General features: G+C 52.5%; 1 protein-coding gene across 1 annotated transcript in view; it reads left to right on the top strand.

Annotated features, from left to right (window-relative positions):
* DUOX1 (dual oxidase 1) overlaps positions 1–17,062 on the top strand; it is a 32,205-nt gene extending 15,143 nt beyond the window's left edge. The window contains exons 19-34 of the mRNA XM_074327807.1: positions 2,417–2,642; positions 2,914–3,007; positions 3,276–3,451; positions 5,372–5,441; positions 5,837–5,962; positions 6,530–6,708; positions 6,988–7,218; positions 7,766–7,865; positions 8,102–8,151; positions 9,526–9,653; positions 13,249–13,402; positions 13,814–14,043; positions 14,286–14,444; positions 15,607–15,762; positions 15,982–16,110; positions 16,801–17,062. Of these exons, the coding sequence (XP_074183908.1) occupies positions 2,417–2,642; positions 2,914–3,007; positions 3,276–3,451; positions 5,372–5,441; positions 5,837–5,962; positions 6,530–6,708; positions 6,988–7,218; positions 7,766–7,865; positions 8,102–8,151; positions 9,526–9,653; positions 13,249–13,402; positions 13,814–14,043; positions 14,286–14,444; positions 15,607–15,762; positions 15,982–16,110; positions 16,801–16,923 (2,331 nt within the window). The 3' untranslated portion in view covers positions 16,924–17,062. The remainder of the gene's footprint in view (positions 1–2,416; positions 2,643–2,913; positions 3,008–3,275; positions 3,452–5,371; positions 5,442–5,836; positions 5,963–6,529; positions 6,709–6,987; positions 7,219–7,765; positions 7,866–8,101; positions 8,152–9,525; positions 9,654–13,248; positions 13,403–13,813; positions 14,044–14,285; positions 14,445–15,606; positions 15,763–15,981; positions 16,111–16,800) is intronic.
* The last annotated feature ends 450 nt before the right edge of the window (positions 17,063–17,512 follow it).

Below are 17,512 nucleotides of genomic sequence, written 5' to 3'. Positions count from 1 at the left end.
GAAGCCCTGATTTCTCAGCCAGGAATCAACGCTACTGCGATTTTGGCCAGGTCACCTGACCTTTCTGTAAGGAGATGCTCCTGCCCCCTCCCTATCCTGCCCCCACCTGTGAGACTCCAGAGAGGCAGTGCCTATGAAGGGGCTTGTTTCCCTTATCTCTCTCCTCAGGGTTATTCAGGCTCTCTGCCTTCACTTATCTCCCCAAAGGCTGCAGAAACCTAGAGCAAGACAGACAGTGTGGGGTAATGAGAGCCCTGGTCACCCCTCCTTGGGTGAATGCAGCTGCTAGAAGCGTCCATGGGGCATTATGGCCCACCTTGCAGACTTCTGAAAGCTATTGAGAGAATATCAGGAAATAAGTTAGGAAGAGAAATGGAAGGACTTGAGTCCATATCTGGCATGAAAATAAAGGCAGCCTAGGAGCAGAACAGTGGAGCAGAGAAGCTTGGGAGATACAGGATAAATACAGCATGGGCTCCCACTGAAGAAGTTCATCATCCCGCTGGGAAGATGGGATGTGTATAGAAAGGAAGATAACTGGCAAAGAATGACAGCTACAAAAATGACCCAGGAAATAAGTGGTTTAGGAGTTCAGAAAAGGTAGTGAGGCTTCAGGCTGGTGTAAAGTCATGGTGGAAATGAGATTTGGCAAGAATTCAAATTTGGCAAAGTTTTGGCTTAAAAGAAAGAAGCAGGAAAGACTGAGCAGAGGTGCTCGGTTAAAGAGCAAAAACATTAGTGTTTGAGGAGTGTTGTGCGGGACAGCCTGTGGGGTCTCTGCTCCTGCTCCCCACAGAAGAACGCAGGATGTGGTGAGGCCAAAAAGGAACACCCATGGAGCCATAGGTAGGGGAGTCACACCACTATAGTCTCACTGGAGGCTGGATTCACACGACATGCGATCTGCTGTCTGCTTTTCTGCCTGCCAACCAACCGACTCCACTTGCTAACTGCAATCCACGCTTGCTAGCTCAGCCGCCATCTTCTTGCTAGCCCCCCATTTTGCTGCTAGCATTGCCATGGCAGTTATATTAGTGGCCAATGGCTCACTGGTTACAGCTGACGGCCAACAAGCCACAGCTGATGGCCATCCAATCACAGGTGATGGCCATTTACTACCTGAGCCAGCACCTTTGTACGTGAGGCCAGGCCGAGAGTCTGGAAACTGCACTACTGGCTCTGTCCCCACAAGGAGGAACAGGCTTGGCTAGCTGGGGAGAGGATTCATGAGGGAAGCTACCATCTACTCCTGAAACAAGTTGAACTTGAGTATGCCCTAGAATGGAGGGTTCCCCAGCTGGGTTGACTCCTTGCCAGGGCCCAGACAGGACCCGCACCTCCGCTCAGTTCAGGATCTGTCAGGCCTGAGTACTCCCTGTGCTGGGAGGTGAGGGTGTGCTACTGTATCCTGGGGGTAATTGCCAACCCTTTCTATCTGCATGGTACTTTCAAAATATTTTCCATACAACTTCTCTTGTTGATTCTCATAATAACCCTGTGAGATATGAAGGCAGGTGAGGAAATGAATGCCAGACAACTGAAGAGACTTGCCTGAGGCCATTCAGTGAGCGGGTAGCACAGTTGGGACATGAACCATCAGGGTCTCTTGCCTCCAGCCCCAGCTCTTTCCACTAAAGCACCTTGTTTCAAGCAACAAGGTTTACCTCATGAAACCATAGCCTACCTGAAGTAGGGGCTCCTAGTTGATAGGCAGGAAAAACAGGTGTTATGGTTTGCAGCCTACCTTCTTCCCTAGCAGTCTGTTCTCCTTATGGTGGGGCAGCCCGTTGGGTGGGCTGGAGATGGCCCATGATGAGAATTTTCCCTTTCCAAGCCCAACTTTTTCTCAACCCAGGTGAGGCTTTTTCTTTGTCAAAACTCCTTTGGATGTAAGAGCAACCCACTCAAGCTAGCATTGAGAAAGGGTCAGTTGGCTTTGAGGATATAGTGGTGTCTCAGGAGTTCCAAAGGGAGGACTGTGACCTGGCCTGGAAAGTACCTGGAAAGAGAAGGCTGTCAGCAAACAAGGCCACTTTTCTCTTAGGCTGCCTCCGTTTTCTGTGCCTCTGCTTCCCTCTCTCTCTGTGTCCCTGAGCACCTGGAGCAATGGGGTGGTCCACAACTTCTGAGTTTTCTTGTGCTCAAGTCAAGACAGGCTTGGGACCTCTCAGTCCCAGTTCCAGATCCCCTGCTTGACTCAAGTAAGCATCCCTGGTCCAATCAGCTAATGCACAGGACCAGGGTTCTGTAGAACAAATGGCGAGAGGGACCACCCTCAGGGCTTATAGGGTAATACTTAGGTGAGGGGGTGTTGGACAGACTCCTTAAAAGGTGGCTCCTGCAAGCCTCAACTAGTCTTCAAGTCAAGGAATCCCTGTCTGCTTCTCTCCCTCCCTCTGCTACTGCCCAAGTACAGGTGCTGGACATCGACCAGGCAGATGCAGGGACCCTGCCCCTGGACTCATCCCAGAAGGTACAGGAAGCCCTGACGTGTGAGCTGAGCAGGGCTGAGTTTGCTGAGTCCCTGGGCCTCAAGCCCCAGGACATGTTTGTGGAGTCCATGTTCTCTCTGGCTGACAAAGACGGCAATGGCTACCTGTCCTTCCGGGAGTTCCTGGATATCCTGGTGGTCTTCATGAAAGGTAGGGGAGGAGGAAGAGGTTGTCCAAATAGGAGAAGATTGAAGGGGCTGGAGACTGAGTCTGGAGTGTAGCTCACCTGTTGGAGATGGAGAAACACTGGTGCCTGGTCTCTAGCCGTGGCAGACATCTGGGAATGCCCAGGTAGGGGTCAGGAAGCAGAGTGACCCCTCATTGTGTTCAGCAGTGGGTCACACTCGAGTGAGGCCCCTTCTGGCCAGTCTGGGGCTTAGGCAGGTGGGCTAGGACTCTCATGGGGTCCTCCTTCTCCCAGGTTCCCCTGAGGAGAAGTCTCGCCTTATGTTCCGCATGTATGACTTTGATGGGAATGGTCTCATTTCCAAGGACGAGTTCATCAGGATGCTGAGGTTGGTTGTGTGGGACAGCAGGAGAGTGGGCCAGGGGCGAGAGCTGAGCTGGGACGTGAAAGAGGAAGCAAGAGGCTAAAGAGCAGGGTCCTCCTTCTCCTCACCCATATAGTCAGAGACTGTTACACCTGGAGGGGCAGGGGGCTTGGGATTTGGCCAGTTGAGGCCCTTCTTCCATGCTGGCTCTGAAGGGCTGGGGGGATGGCCACTGGGCCCTTGTGTCCAGGCCTCTTGTCAGGGCCTGATGGCTCCCTTCCCCTGGCCCCAGGTCCTTCATCGAGATCTCCAACAACTGCCTGTCCAAGGCCCAGCTGGCCGAGGTGGTGGAGTCCATGTTCCGGGAGTCAGGCTTCCAGGACAAGGAGGAGCTGACATGGGAGGACTTCCACTTCATGCTGCGGGACCACGACAGCGAGCTCCGCTTCACGCAGCTCTGCGTCAAAGGTGAGGTGGCCTGGAGGCAGGGCTGACTTATCGGTTAGACACAGCAGGCACAGTGTCTAGGGCCCGCATATTTTTAGGAGCCCATAGAAATGTTTTCATTTCTTTTAAAAATCAGAAGAAAAAAATAAATACGATATATAATATCGTATAATAATAATACTTATGTAATAATGGATCCAGACTGGATTATATTCTTTATACCAACACAATTATAAAATATAATTTTCTTTCTTTCTTTTTTTTTTTTTATGGAAGGAGGGACCCAGGAAGGCAACAGTGCCTAGGACCCAAAAAAAGTCATAATGCGGCCCCGCCAGTGGGGTGGGCCAGGCCAGGATGGGGTGGGGATGGCAGCTGGAATTCTGCTTCCTTGTCAAAGGTCCCCGTGTCTGGTGCCCAGTGCAGGGGGAAAACAGTGTCTCCTTGTTATAGCCTGACCTGGGCCATGCCCACCTTAGCTGGAGTGCCTGGTGGTGGTGGGTGCTCTGGTTTTGTTTGCCACTTTATCCCCTGGAAGGGTGCTCAGTAAATGTTTGCTGAGTGCATGGAGACCACTTCTGTTGTCCCTCCTCCTACTTCCTGCTCTACCTGTGTCTGACTCAGGTGGGTGGGAGCTAGAATCAGGGTGAGGAAGGGGCAGAGAGCTGGCAGAGGGACTGCCTGTGACCTGCTCTGAGTTCTTAATGATGTCTCACAGCCTGGGATTCTCACAGCCTGGGCATGTTAAGACCAAACCCAGCCCCTCCCAGGATTATGAGAACCTGGGGGAGCTGAGCAGTACAGATGGGGGAGAAAGGTGAGTTGGATGAGGCATAGCTAGGCCTCTGGCCAGGACTTCCCCTTCCCAGGGTGGGAGGAGATTTGGTAGAGCATAGACCCAGCACTACTGATTCTGCAGCTTTTCACTTTTCCCAGACAGCCAGGGCAGTGGGCACCAGGGCTTGAGGTCAGAGTAGGGACAGGTGCCTGAAGTGAGCCCAGGCCAGAGTCCCAGGGACATCCATCACCTGGGGGACAGGGAGGCCCAGGCTTGGGGAAGGAGGATTAAGTAGAAGGGTAGCATTGAGTACTATTTTGTTTGGTTTTTAATTGTTGTGCTTTGTTGTTTCCCCCAAATTTTATTTTGAGACCTCTTAAACCTATAGAAAAGGTATAAGAATAGTATAAGGAGCATCTCTTTACTCTTCACCTGGATTTGCCATTTGTTACCATTTTGACACATATGCTGTTTGCTGAAGTATTTGAGAAAATAGACATCTATACTTTGTTTTAAACACTCTGATTTCATTAGATTCAGGTTAATCACTTTTGGCCTCTGTCCTATAGACCAGGGTAATCTTCGGGATTGGTTTAACACTTGGAAGTTACCTGCAGATTGCCAGGCCTTTTGTGAGAACCTGGGTTTGCAGCTCAGTCCTGCCCTGCCCCTCAGCACTCAGCCCAGACAGGGAACAATAGGTGGCTCCTGGAAGTGTGTTTTTCCCCCAACATTTTCTTATGAACATTTTCAAACACAGAAAAGTAGAAAGAATTTTATAGTGACCTCCCATATGTGCATCACCTGGATTCTACATTTAACTCCTGGGAGGTTTTAAGCTGGAGAGTCGTTAGCAGGGTTTTGTGGAAGAATGGTCTTAGCAGGTAGATTGCATACAATTCCTGAACTCCATCCCATGAGCCTGATTCCAGTCCCAGGAGTGAGACTGAAGGTGGACACGCACTCGGGAACCTGTCTGGTCAACTTGGTTTCAGGCCTTCTACCTGTCTGCCCATGGCTGGATCTAGCTCTCACTGGCAGCCTGGGCTGAGGCTGAGGTACCCTCTGCAGTGTCTGGACATGGGGTGGATGCTGTGCATTTGAGCCAGGACCTCCTGGGCTCTGGGCCTTGAGCTGCTCCCTAGCCCAGCTCTGTATTGCAGGGGTGAAGGTGCCTGAAGTCATCAAGGACGTCTGCCGGAGAGCTTCCTACATCAGCCAGGAGAAACTCTGGTGAGCTCTCATCTACGATTGTTGGAGGGAGGGCTGGGGCAGGGGAGTTGCCTTTTCTCTCCCCAGAATGTCTGGGATCAGGGCCCCCACTAGCCCACTTCATGTCTTCGTACAAATTAGAAAAAGGCACTTCTTACTCTGGGCAGACACAGCCCTGCACCAGGGAGAGCAGAGATCCTGCTGAATTTCGGCACTCACCTGCGGCCTGGGTCAGATGCCTTTGCTCATACAGGATGTGACTGACTCTCTCACTAGGTCTCTGTGGGACTCCTGCTGTCCCCTGGCTGAGAACTCTGACCCTTCCTCAACAGAGTGGGTCTGGAGGCAGATCTGGGGCAGCAGAGGACCAAGTGGCTTAGGTAACAAAGGTCCTATCTCCTGCATTCCCATCCTAGTCCCTCTCCCAGAGTGAGTGCTCGATGTTCCCGCAGTGGTGTTGAGGTGGAGCCGACATCACAGAGACTGCAGTGCCCTGTGGACACAGACCCTTCCCAGGAGGTTCGACGGAGGTTTGGCAAGAAGTATGACTGCTCTTCCACTTAAGCCCAGGCAGTTCATCCATCCGTTCACCTTGCACACTTTGATAACTGGGTCCCAGGCACTGTGCTAAGCACTGGGTGTGTGTGGGGGGGGGCAAGATGAATAGTGCCTGTCCAAGAACATGAGTTAGTCTGGTACACTGATAATTACAATGTCCCCCTGATGAATGTTATAATAGTGGTAAGAACAAGGGGCTTCAGAGCTCAAGGGAATGCTCATCTCTGCTTGGGAGGTCAGGGAAGGCTTCCTGGAGGAGGTGTCCTTTCAGCCTCCACTAGTGGGTGAGAACAGAGCCAGTGGGAGTTGGGAGTTACAGGGTGGGAGGGGAGAGGGCTGTCTGAGTGACTGGGAACTGGGGTAGATGGAGTACATTCCCTGGTATGGATTGACCAAGGGAGCACTGCGAGGCCGTCCCTACGTTGATAGCCCACTTGAGGAGTATGGTATAACTTCTGGGGTCTGAACCCTGCTTGGCTTAAGTAACTGGGTGAGGGGCTGCACTAGCGTTGAGTCTTTTTACCTGAGAGCCAAGACTTCCTGTCTCCAAGGGTAACGTCCTTCCAGACCCTGCTGTTCACTGAGGCTCACAGAGAGAAGTTTCAACGAAGCCGTCGCCACCAAACTGTGCAACAGTTCAAGCGCTTCATAGAGAACTACCGTCGCCACATCGGCTGCGTGGCTGTGTTCTACGCGATCGCCGCAGGCCTTTTTCTGGAGAGGGCCTACTGTGAGTGACAGCCTCAGGGATGGGGACAGGACTTGGCAAAAAACGGAGAGCTCTGGGGGCGGGGCCTGCGATGAATGAAAGACGGACCTGGGGCGGGGCTTGCAGTAAGTGACAGTCCTGAGAGCAGGGCCTCCTCCTGTGGGTGTGTGGGCCCGCTTAAATGAAAACTTTGGGGAGGCACTGGTGAGTGGTAGCCTGCTGGGGCCCGTGGTTGACCTCCCTCAGCAGGACTCTCTCCTCTGCACTTCTCCCCCCTTTCCTACCTGGGCCCCTCCACAGACTACACCTTTACCTCGCCACCCTCGGGCATCACAGAGACCACCTTTGTGGGCATCATTCTATCACGGGGCACAGCGGCCAGCATCTCCTTCATGTTCTCCTACATCCTGCTCACCATGTGCCGTAACCTCATCACTTTCCTACGAGAGACCTTCCTGAACCGCTACGTGCCCTTCGACGCTGCCGTGGACTTTCATCGCCTCATTGCCTCCACTGCCATCGTTCTCACAGGCAGGGCCTGGGAGCCCTGGGGATCCTCTCCCTGTCCTCCTAACCCCCTGATGCCTTCCCCCCTCTGAGAGCCCCCTTTTCTCTACCTGCACTTAACTTGAGTGTAAGTCTTGGATATCCTTTTCATAAGGATGGTGGTGGCCCCAGCAATGGTGTGAAGTAAGCCCAGGAGCCCCTTACTACTCCACCCAAGTGCCTCTTCCCATGCTTTTAAGGTCACCTCACCAGCCTCCCTCTGACAAGTTACTAACACCCCAGAATGAGTGCACATAATGTGTGATCTTCCATCTTTTGTGTTTTAAAACATAATCCTATGAAAGAAACCACAGGAGTGAACTTCTAATATATAATTTAGACTTATGTGGTTGTGCATGGGGCATGGGGAGGAACAAGATGTTGACTGGAGATCAGAATTCCAGACCCCCAGGGCCCTTCTTCAGGCCCCCAACTCTGGCTTGGCTGGAGTCCTCTACCTAGGGCTGAATGGGTTGAGCACTCCCACCCAGCTGCCCCCAGGCTCACCCCCATCCTGTCTGGTCTTCCTTAGTCTTACACAGTGTGGGCCATGTGGTAAATGTGTACCTGTTCTCCATCAGTCCACTCAGCGTCCTCTCCTGCATCTTCCCTGGCCTCTTCCATGATGACGGGTGAGTGGGGGTGGGAGGGTATTATTTGTGGGTGGAAAGAAGCAAATTTTCTTGGGTCAGAGGAAAGTGTCACCTTCCAGGTTATAGAACAGACAATGATCAGCCTGAACCCCCCAACACCAAGTCAGCAGAAAAAGAGATTGGTAACTGGGTTGGGGTACCTCGTCTGAAGGTTTCTTTCTGGAAATCCCAGACATCTCCTCTCAAGATCCTTCCCTGCTTTCCCTTCCCCACAGGTCGGAGTTCCCCCAGAAGTATTACTGGTGGTTTTTCCAGACTGTGCCAGGTGAGAGACCTCCCTGCTCTGTAAATTTCTGGGCCTGGCTCCATGCTCCAGATTCTGGGTGCTATCTGCCACAGGCAGCCTCATTGCACTCACTGGGCTGTCATGGTGAATCAGGCTCTGCCCTCTGGCCCTGAGGACTCTAGTGGGCAGTAGGAGGCTGCTTCCCAGTCCTTCTCTCAGCAGCTTAGCTGGGTTTCTATCCCAACCAACTCTGAACTAGTCCCTCCTTCTGTGGAATGGGAGCGGTCCCCCTCCGCTCTCCATACACACAGACCTATTATCACAGTGGTTCTGAGGGAATACTGTGCCCAAGCTGCATGGGGGAAGCACCAGGCTCTTTGTCAAGCCAGGCAGACACCACTCTACCCCTTTTAGTCTGTCTTGACAAGGGCTGTTTAGAGGCATATTCCTAACTCCCCATAATCACCCATTTTAGAGCTATTAGCTGTGAATCTATTCAAACACTTCTTGAACCTATTTATATTTTCAGTCTGTTCCCTCCTTGGGGTTACTAACATGTTTTCTACACTCGCTCCTCTGTGAACCACAGCATTTTTTAAAAAAACCTAAAATGATCTGCTTTGAACTTCAGAGAATGCTTGCTAATTCCTGCACACTGGGATTTAGAGGATAAGGCTGTGCTTTGGTTAGATCCCTTTTTAACCTCTGCTTTTCTGTACTTCAAGGTTCTAATCTTCCTAATTTCTTCCTTTCTTTTCCTTGATCACTTGAGGGGCCAGTCTGTGCTCCCTGTGCTCCTGCCCTGGCTCCTGCATTGCCCTCCAGGCCTGGCATTGTTTCCCTGTGAGGAGGGGCCTCCCACCAACTCCAGGGTGAACCCAGGGGGGCTCTGGTGGTGGTACTTACTCACCAGTGCTCATGCTGTGCGCTGTGGCAGCTAAGTGGAGTGTTGCAGGGACACAGAGGTTTGTGTCCATGAGGGCAGGGCCGGCAATGTCCAGAGTCCCACCCTGAGGGCCTAGAATAGACGTCCCACGCATTCACTCATTCAGCACACATTTATGTAACGCTGATGCTGTGCCAGGCCCTACACTAGGCACTAGGATTCAGTGGTGAACTAGCCTAGCCCGGTCCCTGTTCTTGTGGACCTGAGAGTCAGGAAAGTGACAGACATAAAACAAATAATGACATGGGTATTAGAAAAATAACGATCATGACAAGGTCTATGAAGGATGAGTAAGGTCTGTTGAAGTGAAAGGTACCTGTGATCAGTGTATGGGAGGGGAGGCGCAGAGGAGGATGCTGGGGCTTTCCCTACCCCCTCTTAGGGCAGTGGAGTGGAAAGGGATCCAGACCCTTGGCAGCATCAGAAAAGCCCTACTCCTTTTTCCTTCCCCCTTGTTCATTTTGCAGGCCTCACAGGGGTCATAATGCTCCTGGTCCTGGCCATCATGTACGTCTTCGCCTCCCACTACTTCCGCCGCCACAGTTTCCGGGGCTTCTGGCTGACCCACCACCTCTACATCCTGCTCTACATGTTGGTGAGAGCTTTTGACTCTGAGCCAGGCTAGCAGGGTCTGGTCAAGACGATCCCAGGGAGGCAGTGAGAGCTGAGACGTTAGTTTTCCATCCCCTTAGTTATTTCAAGTATCCTCTTCATTTCTCACTAAAAAGATGGAGACTCTCAAGTAGACTGACCCCAATATGCAGCACTTGGAAGATGAACTCGCTGGCGTGGGTCTTGCAGTAGGACCTCTACCAGGCCGATCTACATTCCTTGCAGACACCCTAACATCATTTCTGCCCAGCCAATCTTTCCCCACTTTGGGTAGCATTTTTGGTCTCCTGGATGGACTACCTACACTTAAGGGCACATCACCCTTTTTTAGAGAAACTTATCAATTGGGTTCTGTCACTTCTGTTCTGATCTTGTTTTCTGGGTTGTTAGCCACCCCACCCAGCTAAATGCCACCTATAAAGTTAATAAGCTTGCTCAAAATATCTTCTCTTGCACTGTGGATAAAATGGATTTTTAAGACTCCACCTGTCCCCTTTCCTTCTCCTCAATCTGGTTTCCTGCCTTCCTTCTGTTTCCCTCCATTTTCCTGTCCTGTTCACCTCACCCTTCCCTGATTTGTCATCATCTGCCTCAGCTAGTTGGTTACAGAGCCAACTCTGATCTGTGCCCCTGTCTCATGGCTCTGCTTGACCTACCTTCCTCACAGACAAGCAGTTCCCAAAGGGCACCCTGACGGCCTTGTTGGGAAGCTTAAACTAAATCCCAAGGTCCATATGTCCCCAGTGGTGAGAGCTTGGCTGCCCGCATTCAGGAAGTGCAGAGTGCATATGGCTGCCCTCTCTATCACCCTGCTCCAGCAGAACTGCACACAGGGGTCTCCCTTGTCACGAGACAAAGGAAGAGTCCATCATTGCCTGGGTTAGGCTGGCGCCTGTGGTCAGCCCTGCCTCTTCCCACGTGTAGTTCTGTCCTCACTGATAAGTAGGAGGGCCTGTTTGCATCTTGTGTGAGGCTCAGCACTTCACAGTTCTGAAGATGACTACCAGCCTTGGCTTAGGTTGTTTCCTAGAACTGATGATATTTGTTCCCAAAGAAATCTTCCTCTTCTTTGGAAGCCGTGGCTAATTTATCACTCCTTCTCTACCTTCTCAGTAATGGGTGGAGCCCTACCATCCTGAGTTACTGTTTCTATTAGGGGTAGAGATGATGTTCTTGTTCCTGGCAAAAAAGCAGCTCCTTTGCACTAGATGGGAGATCCAGAAGAGTAGCTAGACTGGCTCCCCGAGATCAAGACCCCTTTCTGATTTATCCCTGGTTTGGGGGATCACTGGAATTCAGAGCCACCCTTCCTGCCATCAGTGAAGTCAGCAGCTCAGAAAGGTGCAGGCCCCTCTCCTGGGCAGTCTTAGCCATGGCAGCTCGGGAATGTCTCCCCTGGGGAGAGACCAGGGCCCAAACCACCTGCTTCCTTACCATTTATCCCAGGTGTGGCCACTTGACCTCAGACAGAAAGAGAATTACAAGTAAAGGACCAGGGTGGAGTAGGTCCCGGGGAAGGATGTCCAGGCTAGAGCAGGCCGGACTAGCACAGCAGAAGCTGAGGTGGCGGGCTGCTCCCTCAGCTCCTCAGCCAACCATAAGTCTGCAGTGGCTTTGTGGTTTAAAAGTAGAGCCAACACCAAACAGAGGAGCATGAGGTCACCCCGACATTGCTGTCAGTCTGGTTGGATGCTCAGAAAGCCTTGGTGATGGATGTGGGCTCCACAATGAGAGAAGAACTTGAGGAACTGGAGCCAGTTCAGAGAAGAGCCCGGAGAGGTTTTAGTTAGTCCTGTGGGGAAAGACTCAAGGATTTGACAACACTCAGAGGGAGGAAGAGCTAAATGAGGAACCCGAGTTCAGTTTAACAGTTATGTGTTGAGGGTCTGTTACATCCTAGCTCTGTGCCAAGCCGTGTAGAAGAAAGGGGAGGCTCTAAGCCCTGCCCTCAGGAACTTAGGATTTGCCACAGAGATAAGTGCCATGCATGTGAAATGATCAAAATGAGCAGGACAATACAGGATTCACTGCTGAGCTGAGTGTTCCAAACAGTAAGTTATAAGAGCTCATTGAAGGGAGTTCCATTTGGGCCAAACAGGTTAGGGGAGATTTTGAGGGAGAAGATGGGACTTGGGCCAAGCCTTACAGAGAAATAAGCTAAGGTTTGCCAGGACAGAGTGGAAGCTGAAGAACATTCCAGGTAGAAAGAAAAAGCATTCACAGAGGTGCGAAGGTGGGAATGATGATAGAATGTTCAGGGCACGTAGGAGACGGGCCTGGCTATGGGTGGCCACAGGGTGTTAGGTGGTAATAGGACATAGTGAACCTGCATGGGCTGCGCTGAAGCTGAGGGTCTCTGGCTCAGCTGAGAGGTCATGCCATGTGGGAGAGCATAGAAAGAGCAGAGAGTGAGGAAATCAGGCTTGTGCAACATACAGGACTGGGATGGGAGAAGGAACAGTCAGTGCAGGAGATGAGTCAGTGAGTGGCCTGAGAGGGAAAGAGGGAGAACTAGTAGAACATTGTTGCAGAAGTGGCAAGGTGGGAGCAAAAGTGGTCTGAAAGACCTCAGGGTTTGGCCATTCATGAGCCCTCAGTGAGCAGGTCCTGAGAAGAGGTGGAGGCCGGAGCCAGACTGAGGAGCAAGCAAGTGGGAAGAATGGAACAAGTAGCATCTGACCAGCTTGTTGGGGACAGGACCAGAGCTGGACAATACCTGTCAGTTATTTCATGGAAAAGGGGGACTGGCTAGGTATTCTTAGACTCCAAAGGGAGAGGATAAATTGGGGAAACTCCTTTCATCGACTCAACAGTTACTGAGTGCCTACCATGTGCCAGGCATTAACTGCTAGTTGCTGAGAGTATAGTGGCAAGCAAAATGAATGCAGTTCCTACTCCTACTGTCCACTGGGGGAAACAACAGTAAACATGTCAATGATGAAACAAACTTATTGTGGATCACAAGTGCTCTGAGGGGAGTTAACAGGATGATGTGACAGAGAGGACTGAGGGGAGGCCTAAGGAGGTGGTGTTTTTGCAGAGACCTGAAAAATGAGATGGAGATAATCATGGGAAGAACCGGGGGAGGGCATCTGTGGCAGAGGGAACAGCAGGTGCAAAGGTTCTGAAGCAGAAAAGACTTGCCGTGTTTGAAGATCAGGGAGAGGGAAACACTGGCAGGAATCATAAGGCCCTGTGGTGCAATGGGAAGTCCAGTAGGTTTTTAAAGCTGGTGATGACATAAAACGAACTTTAAAAAGTCACACTGGCTGAAGGGAATGGATCACAGTGGGGCAACCCAGTGGAAGACCAGTTAGGAGGCTATTGCATGAGGGCAGGTGAGAAGCTAGGTTTGGTCTAGGATGGTGTCAGATGCAAATAGTCTCATTGATCATGGATGCTTTGGAGGATGGGGTTGGGAGAGGTTAGGTTTTGGAACCTGGAAGGATCATGGCACACAGTGAGGTAGAGGTTGGATATATCAGTGGGGGAAGGATGCCGGGGTCTAAGCTCCAAGCTGGCCTCAGACCCTGTAGTGGGTGTTGTTGGGTCTGAGCTGTATTTTTCACTCTATCTAGCTCATTATCCATGGCAGCTTCGCTCTGATCCAGCTGCCCCGTTTCCACATCTTCTTCCTGGTCCCGGCACTAATCTATGTGGGGGACAAGCTGGTGAGCCTGAGCCGGAAGAAAGTGGAGATCAGCGTGGTGAAGGCGGAGCTGCTGCCTTCAGGTACAAGCCTAGAGGCTGTCAAGGGGCCAGCCTGGTGGTATTGAGGAAGCTGACAGAGCAGGGGCAGAGTCTGGACCTCATAATCTCCTAGCCTGGCCCAGGCACCTTGGGGTGGCCGAGATGAGGAGGCTGGTAAGAGAAGCTCTTTGCCAGGAGACATGAGCCTCTCACACAACAGAGAAGAGGAGCTCAGGTCAGGTTGCCCTTTCCTCTGCTGACTACTAGCCCCAGTGCTATCCAGCCCCTCCTCAGGGTAGATATGACTGGAGGGGAGTAATGACTTCTGATGGGGAGAGATCTCCCTTGTCATATTCCAGAAGTAGAACTGAGGATGCAGGTGGGGTCACTCTCTAGAGGCCACACTGTTGTAGGGTTCAGGACAGCAGCCTCCCGCCCACCTCCCCTCCACAGGAGTGACCCACCTGCAGTTCCAGCGGCCCCAAGGCTTTGAGTACAAGTCTGGGCAGTGGGTGCGGATCGCCTGCCTGGCTCTGGGGACCACTGAGTACCACCCCTTCACATTGACTTCTGCGCCCCATGAGGACACGCTCAGCTTGCACATCCGGGCGGCTGGACCCTGGACCACTCGCCTCAGGGAGATCTACTCACCTCCAACGGACGGCTGTGCCAGATACCCGAAGGTACTCAGACCCAGGCCAGACGTGTCACATCGTCCCACATCCCTTTAGCAGGCTTTGCCCCTGCAGTACCAGACTCCCCACTGTGTCCCCCCACCATCCAGAGACTGGTTGTTTCAGATAATGCCAGAGTGCCCCTCTTGCCCTCACTCCATAAATCTACCTGCCTTTCCTTGCCTCCCATTTCTGGCTTCAGAACTATGGTGGTAGCAGAGTTTGACTCAAACCCACTCGCTTCCCTACAGCTGTACCTTGATGGACCGTTTGGAGAGGGCCACCAGGAGTGGCATAAGTTTGAGGTGTCAGTGCTGGTGGGAGGGGGCATTGGGGTCACCCCCTTTGCCTCCATCCTAAAAGACCTGGTTTTTAAGTCATCAGTCAGCCGCCAAGTGTTCTGTAAGAAGGTGAGTGCCCCCCCCCCCCACCAGCCAGCCCGTGACCCTGCTCCCTATCACTGCCCATCTGTGCCCGTCTCCCTGCCTCTGTTCTTGTCTCCTGATCTGGGCAAGGCCAAGCTGCCCTGACCCCAGGGGGTGAGGATATCCTCAGACCCTAAAGCATACAGTTGTTTTGCTATGCCCCCAGGCTCCTTCCCTCAGTTATACAGACACCCCATATAGGATTTGATTCTGGAAGCCTCTCCAGGCAGGATCAGAGAGGGGTGAAGAAATCTATTCCCTCTTACAGAGGAGGCTAGCACTTAAGGCATTGTTGGGCTGGGAGAGGGAAGGGCACACTTGGGGTGGGGCACAAGTGAAACTGGCTTTGCTCTCAAGAGGAAAAAAAAGGGAGGTGGCAAGGCAGGGCTGACGGGCACAGCTGGCTCCAGGAACACAACCTAGGCCTTCAGGCCTCCTATACACCAGGCCCCTTCACCCCAGCCTGGACCTGGTGGCAGGCCCCTGCTTGTCTCTCTAGGTCTGGCAGTTTGAGTCAGGGATACAGGAATGCAGCAGGCAGAAGCCCAGCCCACCTGCTGTCAGCATTGCGAGGGGGCAGACAGTTCCCTGCTCCTTTGTTCATAGCAGTTCTGCCTCTGCTTTTTAACCCACACAGCCCCACTTTTCCGCATCAGAAGCTGGAGATGGGTTCCCTGAGGGCAGCTTACATCCTGTTGGCCTCTCTTTGAATCCATTCCCATCCCTTTCAGGCAGCCAGCTGGGTCTTCCCTGAGGCTGTTCTGTGACATGCCCCTTGGTGGGACTCTCTCCCTCTGGGCTAAGGTTGGTTGGGAGCCTGGCAGCCTGAGGAAGGCCCACTGGAAGGAATGGCAGGGCAGGCTCAGCATGACAAAGCTGCTTGCCACCCCAGCACACCTTCAGCACTGAGAAAGAGTCCATTCTCAGTGCCCCAGGCTGTCACCCACTTGCACCTCTCCATGCCCTGGGGCAACTCCACCCCCTGCCCCAGAGCCTGGCCCTGTGGCTCCATTCACTCCATCTCCCCAGGCTGTCTGGGGTGAGGCACAAGTTGGCCAAGACCAGAAGAGTTCTACTAAGTGGAGATCCCTGGGATGTAGGTAGCCTGACCTGAGCTGGGTCCTAAGCTCCAGCCATGTGTCCCCAGATCTACTTCATCTGGGTGACACGAACCCAGAGGCAGTTCGAGTGGCTGGCTGACATCATCCGGGAGGTGGAGGAGAATGACCAACAGGACCTGGTGTCTGTGCACATCTACATCACCCAGCTGGCTGAGAAGTTCGACCTCAGGACCACCATGCTGGTATGTCAGGGCCAGACAGGCAGGGCAGCCGAGTGGGTTGGCAGGATAAGGTAGGATGGCTAGGGCAGGTAGGTAGACAGCCAGGCTGTTGGCAGGAGGCACAGAGCTGGTGGCTCCAATACTCAGCCTCCAGCTCCCGCCCTACCCCCGGCTTTGGGCTGGCCTGGGCTAAGTACTGCCCCTGATTGTGCTTGGCCTGACCTGCCCTTGTGCCCTCAGTACATCTGTGAGAGGCACTTCCAGAAGGTGCTGAACCGGAGTCTGTTCACGGGTCTGCGCTCCATCACCCACTTTGGCCGACCCCCCTTTGAGCCCTTCTTCAACTCCCTGCAGGAGGTTCACCCACAGGTCAGTCCTCACCGCATATCCAAGTTCTCTTCACTTTATCATTTGGGGTCTGAGCAAAGCTCCCAAACCTGCTCCGTCAGGGAAGAAATTGACTGCTGATGAGAATGCATCCCCTGGGAGGTTGGTGGGGTAATGGGATGAGAGAAGAGAAGTGGGGTCACCCTGAAGGGCTAAGGGAGGAGGCAGGCGACAGGGACTTGCCACTTCTGAAGTCATGATGCCATGTCCAGAAGCAAGAACTCAGTGACTGAGCTGGCCCTCACCATACACTCAGAGCTACCATTATTACTAATACTGGGCCAGGCCTCACCCTGGACACAGAGCTAAGCTTCACCAGGAACACTGGGCAAGCTACTGCTATCATAAATACTGAGTAAGCCCTTAATGAGACACTAAGCTATCCCTCAACTTGAACATCGATTAACTCAGCTCCTATTAGAAACACTGATCTTTCACTTGAAGCTGGCAAATGCCTCAGAGGGGCTAGAGACTGGACCCACAGAGAGCAAGTCTACCAAAATTGACTCAGACTTAACACTGAGCCAGGCCTCACCATGCATGGTAGAAGCAAACTGTCAGGAACATGGCATGAACCCTCATCAAGGACTCCTGATGGTCTTTAACGTGGACACTGAGCTAGCCCTCCTTCTGAACACTGAGCTAGCTAGCCTTCACTTCCTCCCTCAACAGGTCCGGAAGATTGGGGTGTTTAGCTGTGGCCCCCCAGGCATGACCAAGAATGTGGAAAAGGCCTGTCAGCTCATCAACAGGCAGGACCGGACTCATTTCTCCCACCATTACGAGAACTTCTAGGCCTTCTGCCCAGGGGCTCCACCCACTGCCCCGCTGAGCAGAGGTTTGGGCCCCACCTCACCTCTGTACTTCCTGTTTCAGGTTCCCTCAGCCTTTTCCCTATTCCCACCTCCCAACCTTGCAGCAGGAAGGTAGCCATGGTCAGTCAACCCATGTGGGCTCAGGGACCCCCAGGCTCATAAAGACTAACACTGGAGAAGTGGAAGGCACTGTCTAGGGACTACAGATTGAGAGCTATTATTGTTTTGAGGCAAAGTGACACCTCTTCTTCCAAACTAAGGGAAAAAACTCAAAAGACTGGAGCTGGCAAGTAGTGTGTGTGTGTGTGTGTGTGTGTGTGCGGGGGGGGGGTGGTGTGTGTGGAAGGGGGGCTGTGATCCTAAGGATGAAGTGGGAGCACAGATGGGAGCATCTTAGAACCCCTTTCCCTAGTCTTCCTCCTCCTCTGGGCTCCCCACTGTCAAATGGGCTGGCAAATGCCTTGGAGGGGTTAGAGGTTGGACTCAGAGAGCAATTTATAGGAATTCCCTCAGCACCCCAATCTAACAGCACAATTGCTCTTCTCTCCCAAGTTTTTGAAAAGGTAGTG

This window comes from Rhinolophus sinicus, linkage group LG03 (genome assembly GCF_036562045.2).
Source record: "Rhinolophus sinicus isolate RSC01 linkage group LG03, ASM3656204v1, whole genome shotgun sequence".
Classification (NCBI taxonomy): Eukaryota; Metazoa; Chordata; class Mammalia; order Chiroptera; family Rhinolophidae; genus Rhinolophus; species Rhinolophus sinicus.
This window is presented reverse-complemented; position numbering and strand designations above follow the sequence as displayed.